Source organism: Cervus elaphus, chromosome 11 (assembly GCF_910594005.1).
Source record: "Cervus elaphus chromosome 11, mCerEla1.1, whole genome shotgun sequence".
Lineage (NCBI taxonomy): Eukaryota > Metazoa > Chordata > Mammalia > Artiodactyla > Cervidae > Cervus > Cervus elaphus.
In genome coordinates, this window is record NC_057825.1 from 99,379,130 (window position 1) to 99,396,537 (window position 17,408).

Sequence of the window (17,408 nt, forward strand, 5' to 3'; positions counted from 1 at the left end):
ACCCCTTTGGGGACTTAATGCAGAATATGAAGTTGTCGTCATTGGTTGCTCTGCTTGCCAGCCATCCAGAATCTAAATCATAAGGGATAAACTTGTTTTCGTAGTTAGTCATTTTGAGACACTAATACTTGGCTGTGGATGGGGTAAAGGGGAAAAAATTTTCCAGAAAATATACTAATGACTCTTGTTTGTTTGCCCAATGATTCAAGGCTCACCCACTGCAGAGTTCAACAGGATTCACAGAGGGCCTCTCCCGACACTTAGTTTTAAACTTAATTTTAAAACCTGGAGAAAAGAAATCTGTCAAAGTAAAGTTTACTCCAGTTCACAATAGAACTGTTTCTTCCCTAATCATAATCAGGTATGTTCTGTGACTTAAGTGTGGGTTGACTTCTAGTGCTTACATGAGTCCTTTCTTGATATGTTTCAATATTAATATTTGCATTAATTTATTTATGAAACAGGGTATTCATTTTGTCCAAAATACGCACACAGACGCACACCGCGCCTCATGAAACATAACACTATGATTATATTTTTAGCTAAAAGGCTTGAATGGTGTCTTACTGTGCCATGTATGACGCTTGACAGTGTAACTCTTGGTCTTCATCGTGTAAGCATGTTTAAATTTTTAACGTGCCAATGTTTGACCATTAAATTTAAGGTATTAATCTTCACATTGTTTATAAAGTAGCAGTAAAATTCAAGATCAAAAGATTGTGCAGAGTTAAGCAGAGGACAATCTGGGCTGCTTCTTCTTACGTAGGAATAACCTGACTGTGATGGATGCTGTGATGGTCCAAGGACAGGGGGCAACCGAGAACTTGAGGGTGGCGGGCAAGCTTCCGGGCCCGGGGAGCTCCTTACGCTTCAAGGTCACAGAAGCGCTGCTGAAAGACTGTACAGAGGGTGAGTGTTCTCGTCATACGCACATGCACAAGTTTCAGCGTTCCTTTTCAACAGTAAGTAGTTCCAAACACAGGAACAATGTTTCTACATGGGCATATGCGTGTATTACTGATGAGTACTTAAGACTTTAAGGAAACACCCTCACTTGCTTTCAGAGTTGTTTCATTTGGATCTTACAAGTTTTGAAGTATCAGTATTCATTGCATACCTTAGCTGATTTACTCTGAATGTGAAATATAAAGCCTAATTAAACTTCCGCCATCTAAAATGACTTAACAAAGAAGAGAACTTCCTGATGAAACCTGAGCAGTGGCTCATGCCTTTGGCCTGAGAAGCTCCGTCATAATCTCTGGGATACATTCGTGAAGGATGTGTTATCGTCACTTGGACCTGGTGCACGGGACAGCAAGATTTATACTCCTCATTTTTTTCCTTTAGGTATGAGACTAAGGGAACCCAATTTCACATTGAAGAGAACATTTAAAGTAGAGAACACAGGACAACTTCCAATTCACATAGAAACCATTGAAGTCAGTGGGTACTCCTGTGAGGGATATGGCTTTAAAGTCATCAATTGTCAAGAGTTTGCACTAAGCGCCAATGCCTCTAAAGACATAGTCATTCTGTAAGTATTTTCTCATGAGATGATGAATCACTAAATCTTTTTTTTTCCCCCAATTAGTCTTTGGTTATTTCTTCATTTCTTTGTTTTCAAAATTGTGGAAACTCCAAAGTAGATCAGATAATCTTAGAAATCAGTTTCAAAATTATTTTCAATTTTGCACCTTGTTTTATGTCCCTGGATATGTTCCAGTGTCTCCTGGTTCATAGTCTATGGAACCATGAATAGAATTTGTATCCTGCTGTTGTGTAAAAATTGTATAAATTTTAATTATGTTGAATTGGTTCATAGTGCATTTCTGGCCTACCATATCCTCCTGCTTTTTTGTCTATTCTTTCTATTAATTTTTGAGCACTTGATATTGAAACTCCAACTAAAACTCTTAATTTATCTACTTAAAAAATAATTATATACTGGAATTATATATACGTGTGTGTGTATATATATATATAGTGGAACTATAACTTTATTCGAAGTCTCCTGTAAATGTGTCATCATGCTTTTATAATTTAAAAAATACTTAATATTTTAAAAAATTTTCAAGGTCTTGTAGAGAACCAACTATAAGATCATTCTCAGCAGTAGAGCAGACACCTGTGTCATGCATGTGCAGTTTTTCCATGTCACATGATAGTTTGGTCAGAAAACAGTGTTAATGCCTGCTGCTGCTAAGTCGCTTCAGTTGTGCCCGACTCTGTGTGACCCCATAGACGGCAGCCCACCAGGCTCCCCCGTCCCTGGGATTCTCCAGGCAAGAACACTGGAGTGGGTTGCCACTTCCTTCCCCAGTGCATGAAAGTGAAAAGTGAAAGTGAAGTCACTCAGTCGTGTCCAATTCCTAGCAACCCCATGGACTGCAGCCTACCAGGCTCCTCCGTCCATGGGATTCTCCAGGCAAGGTACTGGAGTGGGGTGCCATTGCCTCCTCCACGTTAATGCCTACATGGGTAATAGTTGCAGCAAGTTTTAACAATTGATAACTTGTTATAAAGTTTTGCATAATAAAATGTAACCACTGTCCCTTAGTTGAATGACAATTTCATGGTCTTCAGTGGACATTTACTTGGTTAGCACCTATATCACTCCATGTAAGGCATAACACCTGGCACCTAAAGGTACAGTGGGGAGTAAGACACCTTTCCTCAGGGTGCGGATCATGTGGTTGGAGCGCATACAGTTAACACAAAAATAAAATCATTAGGACAGAAAGCACTGCTGGAGGAGATGAACATCAATAGGGCTAGGATGGGTTTCTTGGGGGAAAAAAGGCATTATTGCGAGTGTATCATGGGAGAGGAGAGTGAATTAAATACAGAAAAAAGCCAAGAAAGGAAAGAAGCTCAGAGACTTCTCTCTGAATTAATAATTATGGGAAGTCAACCATTGTTCTCTTTCTATGCAGTTTCTCTAGTTATCCACAAAATTAAGTTGTTTTATTACTTAACCTCATAGGACAATACTTTATCCATCTGAAAATGAGAAAGTTGAATAAAAGTGCCAATCTCTAAAATTCTGTGCTCTGTTTCAAAGGTATTATATTTGAACTGCTTGCAGTATGTTTTTAAAAACCTAGTCTCACTGTCACCTTTGCATTTTAGGTTTACTCCTGATTTCACAGCTTCCAGAGTCATCCGTGAACTGAAGTTTATAACAGCCAGTGGCTCTGAGTTTGTGTTTGTATTGAATGCATCCCTTCCTTACCATATGTTAGCAACCTGTGCAGAAGCCCTGCCCAGGCCCAACTGGGAGCTGGCTCTGTACATCATCATCTCAGGAATAATGAGGTACGGTGTCTTCTTTCAAGGTTGATGTGTATGTATCACTTGACACTGTTGATCATGACTCCCCCTGTGTGCCAGTCACAGCTCTGATTGCCGGGGATCCACCAACAGACACGAGAGGCACCCCTCCCTAGTCAGGCTACATAGACCAGTGGGAGCAATCAGACCTAAACCCTTCTTGGGTGACATATACAATAAACCAGAGTCTTTTTTACCTATAAAATTTGTTACACACATACATTACAGGTTAATTTCTTAAAGGAAAAAAAAAAGACCTCATAATTTACCATGAAATTACTTGATTTGGGCATATGAAATGTACTCAAACATAATAGTTTATTTTAATTGAGTCATATCATACCTAAACAACATAAAACTGATGAGAAATATTTTTTAAACCCTCAGCATCCTCATCTCCCTTTCAGTCTATTTCTTTATTTTTTAAGAATGAGATATACTCGCCTCTTAATTAACTTACATGTTTACCCAACACATCCTAAGGGAAGAGAGCTGGCCTAGAGAGTTAGAACTAAAAGCTGCTTCTGGGCAGAAGGAAAGGTACCCTCCAGTGTCTGTTCTGATTCAAGGGGTTATTTCCTCCATACAAGCCTCCTGGTATGTTAGCACACTACAGAAGTCCGTGGGCAAACTTTCATCCAGAATGCCTTTGTCTTGTCATAGGCATTTTGTTTTTTTTATATTGTCGTATACTTTACCAAGAAACTCTGCCCTTAGTATTAAATCCTGTTGCTCTTGCACTAACACATGAACCCGGATTCTCCACCTTTTCTACCCCTGCAGTGCACTGTTTCTTTTGGTAATTGGAACAGCCTATTTAGAAGCTCAAGGAATTTGGGAGCCCTTCCGAAGGCGGCTGTCCTTTGAGGCCTCAAACCCACCCTTTGATGTGGGGAGACCATTTGATCTCAGGAGAATCGTTGGCATTTCATCTGAAGGAAAGTATGTGCACCTGCTGGAAATAAATTCTCTGATATGCATAGATTTGGCTGATGTAATTAAAAGAAAAATAAGTTTCTTCTTTTCGTCTTTGCTCTGGGAAAAAATTGTGATACACTGTGTTTCACTCTCAGTTTCTAAGAACTCTTAGAAGATACCATGTTTTATTATATTGATGAGGGTTAAACTTTCTACCTGAGGCCAGTGACTTGATGCCTAAATTTTCAGACAGAACAGACCCAGTAGAGTTGTGAAAGGTATCCTATTTCTTGTCGTGAGTAGAACTACCCGAGGGTCGTTCATATCTGCAGTGGTTCTACTGATGAAGTATTTATAATTTTTTTTTAAATTTACTTCTGTATTTTGATGTACCAGGTCTCAGTTGTGGCACATGGGATCTTCATTCGTCCCTGAAGGCATGCAGGATCTTTGGTTGCAGCATGCAGACTCTTAGCTGTAGTGTGTGGGATCTAGTTCCCTGACCAGGGAACAAACCTGGGCCCCCTCTGTGCATTGGGAGCATGGAGACTTAGTCACTGGACCACCATGGATGTCCTATAATTTTCTTTTAATCTTAGATCTCATAGGTTGCTGTTACTGATGCTTTTTTCCAGCTTGAACACGCTGAGCTGTGACCCCGGTCACAGCCGGGGCTTCTGTGGAGCAGGCGGCTCGGCCTCCCGGCCCGGCGCAGGAAGCCACAAGCAGTGTGGCCCGTCGGTCCACCCGCACAGCAGTCACAGCAGTAGAAGCTCGGCTGACGTGGAAAACGTCAGAGCCAAAAACAGCGCGAGTGCCTCCGGCAGGACTAACGCCCAGTCGGCGAGCAAAGCCAGCCCGCTGGTCTTCGAGTCCCACTCCGTGGCCCAGGGTCACAGCGCAGGCCGGAAGTCCAAGGGGGCCAGGCAGGGCCAGCACGGCGGCCAGCCCCACGGCCACGGCCCCCTGGAGCAGCACTCGCCCCCGCCGCCGCCAGTGCCTCAGCACCAGGGGCCGCAGCCCGAGAGGCTGTCCCCCGCGCCCCCGCCCCCCCCAGAGCTCCCCGGCAGCTCCCGGCACAGCTCCGAGGACTCGGACATCACCAGTCTCATCGAAGCCATGGACAAGGACTTCGAGCACCACGATGCCCCACCCCTAGATGTGTTTACAGAGCAGCCGCCTTCACCGTTGTCAAAAAGCAAAGGTAACCATATCTTCTCACTTCTGGGACACTCAAGGGGACAGCCACCACGTGTGTCGGGGCTATCTCAGTCGTAATTGTGATGAGCAGTTGGTTTAGCAGGTGTCCTTCTGGCTAACATTCATCTCTGCCCCTGGACTTCAGCTCTTTCGCATCAAGATGCAAACAGAAGTATCCAAGTGTCATAAAAGATACCCATATTTCTCTCTTAGAACACTTATCAAATTCAGGAATTTGTTGGACATCTACTGTTTTCATTTTCACTGCCTGTGATGACTATGTTACCGCGGTAGGTTGAGCTTTTTTTTTTTTTCCATCATTAAAATAGTTTTTAACACAGTGGTAAAATGGCAGTCATCTGCCTTTTGACCCAAAAATAGGATTTCTGTACAACCTGCGCTTTAGAGCAGGGATTGGCAAACCACAGCCCCTGGACAAAGTCGTCACCTGTCCTCTGGGGACCAGAGTGCCTGTTCATTCACACATTATCTGTGCTGCTTTCATGCCATAGCAGCAGAGACTGTAAGGGCAGAAACCTGAGAGTGCTTACTGTCTGGCCCTTCCAGAAAAAGTGTGCTGACTCCTGCTTTAGAGTTCCTCATGCTGTTTTCACCCCGGCTGACTCAGTGGTAAAGAATCCACCTGCCAATGCCAGGAGACGTGAGTTCCATCCTTGGGTCAGGAAGATCCCTTGGAGGAGGAAGGAAATGGCAGCCCACTCAGTATTCTTTCCTGGAGAATCCCACGGACAAAGGAGCCTGGCAAGCTATAGTCCATGGGTCACAGAGCGTTGGACATTACTGAGCATGCATACATACGTGCTGTATTAATCATCTGTCTCTAAGCAACAGATTACCCCAAAACCCAGTGGCTTAAACCCCCATCATTTACTAATGCACAGTTTCTGGGGGTCAGGCATCTGGGTACAGCTTTGCCAGGTTCTCACAGAACGGCAGGCAAGGTGTTGCCTGAGGCTAAAATCTTTGTAAGATTCACCTGGTGGTGGACCTGCTTCCAGGCTCACTCAGGTGGCTGAGAGCAGGATTCTGTTCTTCTTGGCCTGTTGGACTGATGGTCTCAGTTCTTTGCTGACTGTGGCCAGCAGCCTGTTGGGTCCTCTCTGTAGGGCAGCTCAGAGCAGTTGATTTTACCAGAGCAAGCAGGCAGAAATTCAAGAGAGAGAACAGGCTGGCAGGACAGAAGTCTCGATCTTCTGTGACCTGCTCTTGGAAGTGACCTCCCATCACTTCTGCGGTGTCCTCATGAGGAGTGAGTTCAGCCACACTAAGAGAGTTCCATGAGAGCATGATGTGGGGCTGCCTTCATAGAAGTCTACACACCACACACGCACAGGCGGGCTGATTTGTAACTTCTAGAGTCCATACCTGAAAAACAGTAAATGGCCTCTGGCTGTATTTCAGTTTATTCCCTTTACAGCCTGAACTTTTTTGTGACTTACTGTCTTCTGTGGCAGCCATGCTAATATGTTATTCTGAGCCTGTTTCAGTACCTCCCTCACTGATGTACCAAGAAGTTTTGCCTTTGGTTTGAACAGGGTACTTGGCAGCCCTGAGAGGCCAAAAGAAACCTGACCCTGCAGAGTCCAGGAGTTTTAGAAAATTTCTTATTTCCAGTGATATGAAGACTGGTTCTGTACAGTCTTCATAGAATTACTTGCATTTGGGTTTATAAAATAGTCAAAAGTCTTGAATAATATTTAACTTCTTCCACAGAAATCTTCTTTGTTGTTATCTCATTTTTCTAACACATTATTGGCCAGAGATATAGTAATACGTCTTTTATTACCTGAACATTAATGACCAGAGATGTTTCAGTATTCACTTACATAAGAAATTGCCAGCCACTGGCCTTCATTTCTGCAGAAATTCCCTGGTCAATAACGAGTAAACAGAGCTTACATATTTTAGGGTAATTTTTACAGTAATATTAAATGGATGCTTAAGGTTCCTCTTTTTAAAGTTAGATTTGGTTAATATATATATATATATATTATCCTTTCTTAGCACAAAGAGAGGCTGTGGCAAAGTGAACCCCTTGTTCCTTGGTCTAAGACAGCCCTCTGACACCAATACAATGGACCCGTCTTTTCAGGGTCATTCATCTAGAACATAAACTTTAAAATTAAAAAATGTTCTTTACTTTTCACAGTGGTCCTAGAGTCGACCTGCTAGAAGCTATTTAATGATGGAGGTGATGATTCTTGAGGCCACAAAGAGACGGTGACTGCCGGCTACACATGAGCAGCCACCCCTTTTGATGTCCTTCCCAGCACTGCTGTTGGGAAAGAAGGAATGAGCCAGGTCTTTGTGTTGTTTTTTTCTTCAATAAGTGTTTTTATTGAAGCACAACATACCTATAGAAAATCAGTCTTTCAAATGAACTTTAAAAGATGGGCATTGGTCTTAGGGTTGCAGAATAGTGCCGTAGTGCTCACTCGCTCAGTCGTGTCCAGCTCTTTGCAACCCCATGGACTGTAGCCCACCAGGCTCCCCTGTCCATGGGGTTCTCCAGGCAGGAATACTGGAGTGGGTTGCCATTTCCTCCTCCAGGGGATCTTCCCAACCCTGCATCTCTTGTGTCTCCTGCATTGGCAGGTGGATTCTTTACCAGTAGTGCCACCCGGGAAGCTCTTGAGGAATAGTGGTATTAATATATCATAAAACCATCAGCTGGTGGAATCTTTATCATGTCTCTAAAACTTACCCCAACACCCCTGCCAAAAAGCCTGTGTGTTTACATTAAATATGTAATGTTTCTTCCCATTCTTCGGCACTTCTCTTTCCAGTAGTGCCCTGTTCTCTCCCCGGCCCTCCCCAAAATCTCAAAGAAATCTTTTTGTAATGAGCTTCAGCGATGTCTGGCTTTTGTAGACTGTTGAGAATGACCCATTGTCATGGGAACAGGGTCTCCCCAGCCCTCGCCTTCTCTGGGTTAGACAGCTTGGAGTTAGACATCCCATCTCATCTCTGTCACCCCTGCAGTCACTGTCCCTCATGGAAGAGGGGCCCCAGAAATACCTGCCTTTCATGGCTGCCCTGGGCAGGGCCTCTGCAACTGGACAGTCTAGATTCTGTATTTCTCTGGTTTTTCCTCCCGTAACATGTGAGCCCTGGGGACTGGCCAGGAGCATTGCTGGATTGAGGGTTAAAACCTGAGACTGCGCTGAGCCCGGTGCGGCCACTTGCAGTGTCTGCATTCACTGCAGAATCTGTCGCCACCCTGGTGTCCGTCTGCCGTTGGCAGTCTGAGGGGCGGTTTTGTCTCAGGTGGGGGACGCCAAGTGCCATGGGGTGGCGAGGCCAGGCTCTGCCTTCAGGCAGACCCAGATCACATCCTGGCTCTGCCACTTACTAACTCTGTGATTTAGAGAAAATTACTTCAAACTTTGAGTCACTGGCATCCATCAACAGTCACCGTAAGGCATCAGGGTTTTAAATAAGGTGTATTAAGGAGTTATATTTTTAATGACATAGAATGGGTTCAGCGGTGGCAGATGTGGCTTCTGCAGCTCTACCCAGCCTGCCTGCCCAGGTGGCTTAATGGGCGTAGTCCGAGGGGCTGGAATCTGCCCATGGACTTCTCACTGCTCTGTTCTGGTTAGGGTGGAAACTCCTTGAGGGCAGGGATTATGTTGTTGGTTTTCATGGCCGTATTCCCAGGACATGCAGCACTGCAGCACAGCGGGCTGTTTTCTTGTCTGTCTTGGGAGCGTCCACGTTAGTTAAAATCATAGGTTTTCTATCGCTCTGTTTTACCCTCTGCCCACATATAACAGCGGCTGGACACTGTCCGTGGCTTCCTGTAATTCCTCCTCGCAGCACTGTGAGGACGTCTCCCGAGTCTGCAGATGAGAGGCCGAGGTCGAGGAGCCAGCAACAGGAGGGCCGGGATTTGTCCTGAGCCACCAGGTTCTCGGCATCCCACAAGTGACACACGTGGCAGCTCGTCCCGTGTCCCGTGTCCCGTCAGGCTCCCATCTCCAGAGAGACTTGACGGGATCTCTGGTTTTCACTTCTCTGACTTCTCAAAGCTATGTCAGCCCTGGGATATAAAAGTACAGGTGACCCTTGAGCAGCAAGGGTTTGAACTGCGTAAGTCCATTTAGATGTGGGTTTTTTCCAACAGTAGCGACTGCAATACCACAGGGTCCCCGGTTGGGTGACTCTGGTTGCAGAGGAGCCACAGATGTGGAGGGCCCTCTATAACCTGTGTACGGATTAACCCCTGTTGTTCAAGGGTCCGCTGTCTTCTAGAGACACACAGATTTGTGAAAACTATTGAGTTGCCAAAACTCATTGAACTGTACACTTAAAATGGGCATATCTTTTTGTATATCACTTATGCCTCAAAAATTGTTGATCTTGTGAAATATTCTAATCAGAAAGTCAAACGTTAATCTGAGAAGCTTTAGAGAAGAAACAGAGAAAGAAACCGTTACTAATCAGAGTTCAGCCTCTTCAAAAAAAAAGTTTAAACGGCTGTGTTTTCCAAGCTGTTTAACTATCAAGGGTTCTTTCACTTTGACTCTCGCCCCCAGGGAAAGGAAAGCCTCCTCAGCGCAAGGTGAAGCCCCCCAAGAAGCAGGAGGAGAAGGAGAAGAAGGGAAAGGGGAAGCCCCTGGAAGACGAGCTGAAGGACTCCTTGGCTGACGACGACAGCTCTTCCACCACCACAGAGACCTCCAACCCAGACACAGAGCCTCTCCTCAAGGAGGTAGGACAGCCCCGTGGCGCGGGGTGGACGCAGGATGACATGCTCAGCACAGGCACACCCAGGTGACCTCTGTCTCCTGCTCAGGCAGCACAGCTCCCGGCGAGAGAGTGGTCCTTTCCCCCGGGCACAAGTCAGGAGGCCTGTTAATACGGTGGGATAGTTAGAAACTGGAAACACGGCTTGAAAGTTAGGGTCTGTCTGGAGCAGTAACCACTCTGGCTTATGAAATTGTCTCAGATTTTAAGTATCAAAAAAAGGATGGGAAGGAATTATACCACTTTGTTCTGACTATATTGGCCATGTCCTGTTGTATCACCACTGCTCCAGTAAGCCCTGGGAGCAGGTACAGCGGTGGCTGTGACCCAGGCTTCAGGGGTCCCCAAGCTCTGCCACTCCCCCAGCACACCGGGAAGGCTTCCTCACGCCCCACGCTCAGCCCCAAGGGGGTCGTGGCCATCAGGAGTCATACTGCCAAGTGCCTGGACACTGTGGCCGCGCGGTAGATGGAGGGTGATGTTACTGCTGTGACTCTGTCAGAGAGCGTGCGTTATAAGGTATGAGGAAAAGTGAGGGTGTAATTCCCTTTGGGCCTTTTTATTTCTAAATGACCATACTTCAAATTTAAAATGAGCCAAATAGAGCCTTTAATATTGTGGAGCTGAATTTCTGTTTCAGTCTTAATCTAGTGGCCTAAAGACATCCAGCAGTGTCATCTTCACCTGTTAATTTTTAAAGCAAAGTTTACACGTGACTCTTCTGGCAGCTGCCCTCGCCTGTGCCTCCCTAGGTTTGGCAGGTGCTCTGGGTCCGTCCACTCAGTGCCGTCCACGGCTGGGGCTGCCACTCTGTCCTGAATCTCCTCTGTGCCAGCTGCTGCAGAGGAGCAGAAGGCCAGCTCACGGTCCTCAAGTGTGGTCTCGGCCGGCTCTGAGCCCCTTGAGGACAAGAGCCTGCCCTTTCTGTCCTCAGTTATTTTTCAAGCACCCAGCATGCAGATTCTCAACACGTGTTTGCTGAGTGCATGGGGAGAAGAGGGCTGGAAAAGACACACGTGCTAGAGAAAATGACCTGCCAGGTTCGTAATCTAGTTGGGAAGAAACTAGAGCGTGTGTTTCACACACACAACAGGCGAATGCGTCAGTCACAAAGGAACAGGAGTGCAGGAACTTTAAGCGTCTGGGAAGCGTTCTCAGCACAGACTTGCTCCCCAACTTTGCTGCACCTTCCTTCTGCCTTTCCAGCATTTTCCTAACCACTCCTCGGGTGCTCGTCTCCAGCTGACCCCATCGGCCAGCACTCTGTGCGCCCCCGTCCCCCGGCATCATTCTCCCTTCTCCGCGGTTCATTTCCTCCTGGCCGTCCGACCTTGCCCCATCAGGTGCTTTCTCACGGACACTGCTCAGGACCGGCCGCCTCCTGGCCTGCTGGCATTCTCCCTGCTGAGCAGTTGTGATTGCTCCCCTTAGCGGTGTTGTTGCTTTCAGTCACATGCGGGATCTTCCTGCCCTGCCCAGGGATTGAACCAGTGCCCGCTGCAGTGCAAGCTCAGTCTTGACCACTGGACCAGCAGGAAAGCGCCCCTTCAGTGTGCTTGCGCACAGCTCCTACGCTCCTGTTTCTCTGTGACTGACGCATTCGCCTGTCGTGTGTGTGAAACACACACTCTAGTTTCTTCCCAACTAGATTACAAACCTGGAAAGTCATTTTCTCTTGCATGTGTGTCTTTTCCAACCGTCTTCTCCCCATGCACTCAGCAAACACGTGTTGAGAACCTGTGTAGTGGGTGCTTAAGAAACAACCATGGACAGAAAGGCCAGGTTCTTGTCCCAAGGGGCTCGTGGTCGGCAAAGTTGTTGATGAGTTGGGTAGTCCGGGAATACTTCCTACATGACCCAGCACAGTCTCAGAAGGCGCTGGGGCAGGAGGGTGTTGTGTGCCTCTCTGCCGTTAGGTGGGTGGGTCTGTGTGACCTGTTACCGTCCCGGCTGCCTGAACTGCAGCCTGACCCTGTCGGGTGGACACTCATCTGCCCTTTGGTGGAAGCTCTCCACCCCTCCCAGCAGCTCTGCCCTTCAGCCGAGGTGTCTCCCCACAATTGGCCCTGTGCGCCCTGACGCAGAGCCAGGTTTCTGTTTTTTTCAATCCCCGTCTGTGCTGTGTGTGGTCTTCTGCACATGAGCAGTGCACGCCCGCTTTCCAGGTGGCTCCAGGCGGGGTCAGCAGTGCCTGGGTGGTGCCTGCCCTGTCTAGAGACAAGCCCCAGGCTCGTGTGTGGGTGTAGCAGCAGCTTCCCCTTACTCTGCAGCGCCAGGCGTGGTTCCCATGCGCGCCTGAACTAGGACCCGGGCAGCGTTGCTGGGCTGGCCGAGCAGCACAGCTCTGAGCAGCGCCTGGGCTGCGGCCTTCTCAGCCGAGCGAACAGCCCCTCTGGGCTCCAGGCCCAGCCAGTGAACGTTTCCGCATGAAGACGCAAGTTGGTCTGTGTCCGCTGTCTCCCTCCTGCTAGACCGCACCATCCTTGAGGGGAGGGACTGGGCCCTCTTGGTAACCCCGTTGCCTGACACCAGTGGGGTGACCAGGGAAGGACGGTTGGATAAGTGAATGAATAGCCGTGGCCCTCCCCTGGATGGTGAGCCTCTGTTGGCATCCCAGCCGCCATGACACTGCTGACAGTCCTGTGTTACCGTGGGCACTCGGGAGGGACACGCTGACGCGTGGTCTGTGCCGTCTTCCCCCCCCGCCCCCCGATTAGGAACATCACCAGGACTGTGTCACTTTATCCTGCAGTCCTGCTTAACTTTTCTTGTAAAAAGGGCAAGGTTTTGCTCCCCAGTGCTTAAAAACAAGCTATCAATTTGTTGCTACCACTGTCAGCTCCTACTCTAGCCAGGATGTGAGTATGATTTTAAGTGACATGCCTTATAATTCAGACTCAGTAAAACATAATTATAATAAAGGCTGGAAAACTGAACAGAACCACGATCGAGAGAGATTTGAAGAAAGGAGCTTATCGTTTGTGTACCTGTGATGTATGTATCTTCTCCATCTTTGGTGTCATGTCTCTGCCTTCAAATAGGACTATATCTGGCATTTTTAGTCTTACTCAGCAATTAAGTATACTTTTTTTTACAGGATACAGAAAAGCAAAAGGGAAAACAAGCCATGCCTGAAAAACATGAAAACGAAATGTCTCAAGTGAAACAAAAAAGCAAAAAGCTCTTAAATGTTAAGAAAGAAATCCCAGCAGATGTGAAACCCAGGTAAGAAAAGTATGTGATTTCAGAGAAATGAGGTGTAAGTGAGAGAAGGTACTGGTGAGAACCCGGTAGTGGTTTTGCCTGCTTGATTGGTTTTTCTGGGGTTTTTGCAATGAAAGCTGTGTAACTCATGTTCCTCTGGGTTTTCTCTGCTGCCCAACATTCACTGTCACTGGGGAGCGACAGGCACATGCCTCTGAGGTCAGATATATAAAAGGCAGGGTTAAAACTTGTAAAAACAGAGGAGGACCAGTGGTTAAAACATCATGCTGCTACTGCGAGGGGCATGGGTTCAACCCCTGGTCAGGGAACTAAGATCCCACATGCCACGTGGCTCAGCCAAAATATGGGCGGGGTGGGGAGGAATGGAGGAGAAAAATACAGTTGGTGATTTGCTCCCGGGCAGAGAGCCATTTCACTTCTGCCCAAAGATGGACTTGATGTTCCAGCCGCAGGTATGAGCATAATTTCTCTCCTAGGAGCTCTGGGTCTGCTGCTCACCCAGGGCTGTCATGGGGATCTGGACTCCAAGGCTGTGAAACTTGGAAAAATTTATTCTTAACCTGTGATTCCCAGGTGGCACTAGTGGTAAGGAACCTGCCTGCCAACGCAGGAGACTTAAGAGTCATCAGGAAGATGCCCTGGAGAAGGGCACGGCAACCCACTCCAGTATTCTTGCCTGAAGAATCCCACGGACAGAGGAGCCTGGCGGGCAACAGTCCATGGGGTTGCAAAGAGTCAGACACAACTGAAGCGACGCAACACACGGCACATACATTCTTACCTTAAAAAAAAAACTGCTCAGGGCAGATATGACCACCAGACAGTTGCCACGAAATAGCTCCCGTCCACTCCCTGGGCCGGAGTCCTTGGGCCCCACAGGGAGGGCGCCCTACAAAATGTTTTCCCAAGGAAATGAATGATTTGAACTATTGGGTTATTATTTCCTAAGGTTACTTCATACTTTGATTAAACTTTGGGTCTAATAAACTAATCCTGGTGTTAGAGTTGTTAACAGTGCCCTACTAGTTCATCGTATAAGATGGCCATCTGCTTGGAAGCCAGTATTGACCTTCTTCTCTGATAAGTGGGCATCAACCCATGAAGTTGAGGGAATTATGTATAAATTAATAAAGGAAGACATGGTTTGTTGTCATCAGAACTGACCGCAGCTTTGCAGAAAGTCTGTTCTTAACTCGGATTCTAGGAATAAAGCTTGAACTCTGCAAAGACACCAGTAAACTGGACTCTGTCCCTAGATTATACAGCTTAACTCGACAGGGCCAGCTTGTCCTGTAGAACCAGAAGCTAATCAGAAATTAGTGATTACTGCAGAAAAATTTAACCTTGTCCCTGAACTTAAGAAGCAACACAGTACATGGCAATATTAGTAATGGAGTATTTATACTTAAAGTTACCCTTTTGTGCAAAATGTTAGTTGAAGTGGCCTAACTACACAATTTGTTGAGAACCATCTGACCTGCGGAATAGTGGCTCGTGCACTTGACTGCCCTGAGGGGAAATCAGCCTGAGGCACTTTGGTGCTCATATTCTGGCGCCCCAAGACAGGAATAACAGCCCTAGTCAAGTGACTAGAAATTATTCTTCTAGGCCCTTTTCAGGCTTAGTTGACTGATCAGATGTTTTAAAGTGTTGTTCAGTCCCTAAGCCATGTCCAACTCTTTGCCACCCCGTGAACTGCAACACGCCAGGCTTCCCTGTCCTCACTATGTTTTTAAAGTAAATGAGGCTAAAAAATCCAAATTATGAAAAACCCTAATTTTTACACATCCTGAGATCTTGTGAGAATGGAGTGTTGTGCTGTCATTGTTAGGACCATAAGTTTAAAAGCCCAGCTTCTGAGGATTATCTTAGTGAAATCAGTCCAGAGGTGACTGTCACCATAGGGACACCGTTCATTCTCCTTGACACCCGAGCTCAGAATATTTAAAACAGATTGTACATACGCATTAATCTTCTCATCCTTCTTCCAGTGACTTCTGTTGTATTCTGATCTTTTTAGGAAGTCAGTTGACTGTTAGCAGATTTGACTTTGAGGATTTGTGAAAGACTTCACTTGATGCCTCGACTCTGCAGGGGGGGGGTATTGAGGGAGTTTTCTGGTATTCCCAGAGCCAAAGCTGCCCACTCTCCAGCCCCCAGTCAGGAGGCAGAGTGAGAACTCACATTTTTTAAAGATTTTATCTATTTATTTGGCTGCACCAGGTCTTAGTTGCAGCATGTGGGACCTAGTTCCCTGACCAGGGATCAAACCCGGGCTGCCTGCATTGGCGCACAGGGGCTTAGCCACTGGACCACCAGCGGAGTCTCAGCTCATGTCCTCTTGATGTGTGTAGTTAACAGCGATCATTACCAGAAGGCAGTTTACGCAGTATGCTCTAAATTGTCTTTTTAAATTGTCTGTCAATCATAAATAGAAAGCCAGGTTTATAGAACTGTAGCCTTAATAGTCTCACCCATAAACACTGCATTTTTTCATGTCAGTTTGTTAGCCCACCTAAAATTCTACTCATTTGGGTGAACTGAGCCCTTTGGATTTTGGGTTAGCCTTTATACTAATTCCAAATGTAACAACAATTTATGATAGAAAATTTGTGAAATACAAAGAAACAAAAGAATGAAAAGAAAGTGACCTTTGACCAACTACCTTATATAATGCTTATAAAGCACCTCTGTTAAAATTTGTTTATGAAATCATGCTTTATATGCTACTGTTCTATCATCTGCTTACCTTTTTGAAAGGAGGGGGGCATGTGCTAGTGATGGACACTGGGGTGCCATTAGATATAGAAAGTCTGAGCTATCCTCACGTTTGCAGTCTGATGTGAACTAGCTTGGTGAATGGTGCCAGGCCCAGAGCCCAGCAGAAATCTGCTACCCCCTGGGAGGGTGAGCTCAGAGGGGTAGTGGAAGGAGGATGTGTCGCTTTAAGAACCTGAAGGTGGGGCTGGGAGGGGGTAGGGGGCAGAGTGCTGGGTTGGAAAGACACCCCCGGAGGCTGGGGCCGCAAGCGCACTTAAGGTGGAAAATACCAGACACTGCCCACTTTAAGAGCATTTGTATTGATCGGTGAGCTCTGTGAAGTTTTCTGTTGGAAAGCCAGCTATCAGCTCAGCCTTGAACCGGCAGCTTTGCGGCCGTCACCAGGAGCCCACTGATGATTTTTGGAGTAATTCTTGTAAGGGGCCACCGGGTTCCCTCAGCTGAAAGGCGTCCTTTTCTTGGGCCGCATCAGCCTAGCTCCTGTCAATGGAGAGGCCTCCGTTGATCTTGGGTGGGCAGCACGGAGGCGACTTTGTGGAGGTTTTTATGGTTCATGCGTTTCCATTGTTCACCGTACTGCCTTATGTGGGCCATCGCCCTGGGTCATTTCTCAAAAAGATCACTTCTCTCTCGGCAGACTTCTATGTTTTCTTCATTGGGCTGTGAAAATTTAAAAATAGCCCTTAAAACTTAAAGTTGTCTCCCGTTTTGCCTTGCTGACAGGAAGTTCAGGGCCAATTAATTGTCCTATTTATACATGTTTATTATGTTAAGCTTACCTTTTAATATTTTAGAAGTAGTATACTCTAAATAGATCAGTGAAAATAATATTTAAGTTTTGGCCTAAGATGAACCCTGAGTTCAAGAATAGAGAATATTTATCCTACCCACTTGGCCTAGACCTTAGGCAAATAAGAGCCCTGCCGCCCTGCCATGGGCTTCGAGGGATTGGTAGGTCACCCAGGAACTAGCCCTGGTGAACTTAGCCCTGGTTCACTGCATGGTGTCCGTGGGAAAATGGGTTCAGAGTTTTGAGTCACTGAACCTTTGACAGTTCTAAGTCTGAGACCTTTCAGAGTCTCCATATTCAAGAGTCCTGCAAGCAGTCCACACGTTGGGTGAGGATCTAGGTGCTGGGTGAGGAGGCTTCAGGTGGGGTGAGACTCGCTCACAAGCAGAATGAC

General features: G+C 46.6%; 1 protein-coding gene across 2 annotated transcripts in view; it reads left to right on the forward strand.

Moving 5' to 3' along the window:
* TMEM131 (transmembrane protein 131) overlaps positions 1-17,408 on the forward strand; it is a 164,696-nt gene that overhangs the window by 139,189 nt on the left and 8,099 nt on the right. For both annotated transcript variants that reach the window (XM_043918669.1, XM_043918670.1), the window contains exons 26-33: positions 210-361; positions 767-909; positions 1,348-1,534; positions 3,130-3,315; positions 4,114-4,272; positions 4,884-5,452; positions 10,008-10,183; positions 13,316-13,443. In XM_043918669.1, the coding sequence (XP_043774604.1) occupies positions 210-361; positions 767-909; positions 1,348-1,534; positions 3,130-3,315; positions 4,114-4,272; positions 4,884-5,452; positions 10,008-10,183; positions 13,316-13,443 (1,700 nt within the window). The remainder of the gene's footprint in view (positions 1-209; positions 362-766; positions 910-1,347; positions 1,535-3,129; positions 3,316-4,113; positions 4,273-4,883; positions 5,453-10,007; positions 10,184-13,315; positions 13,444-17,408) is intronic.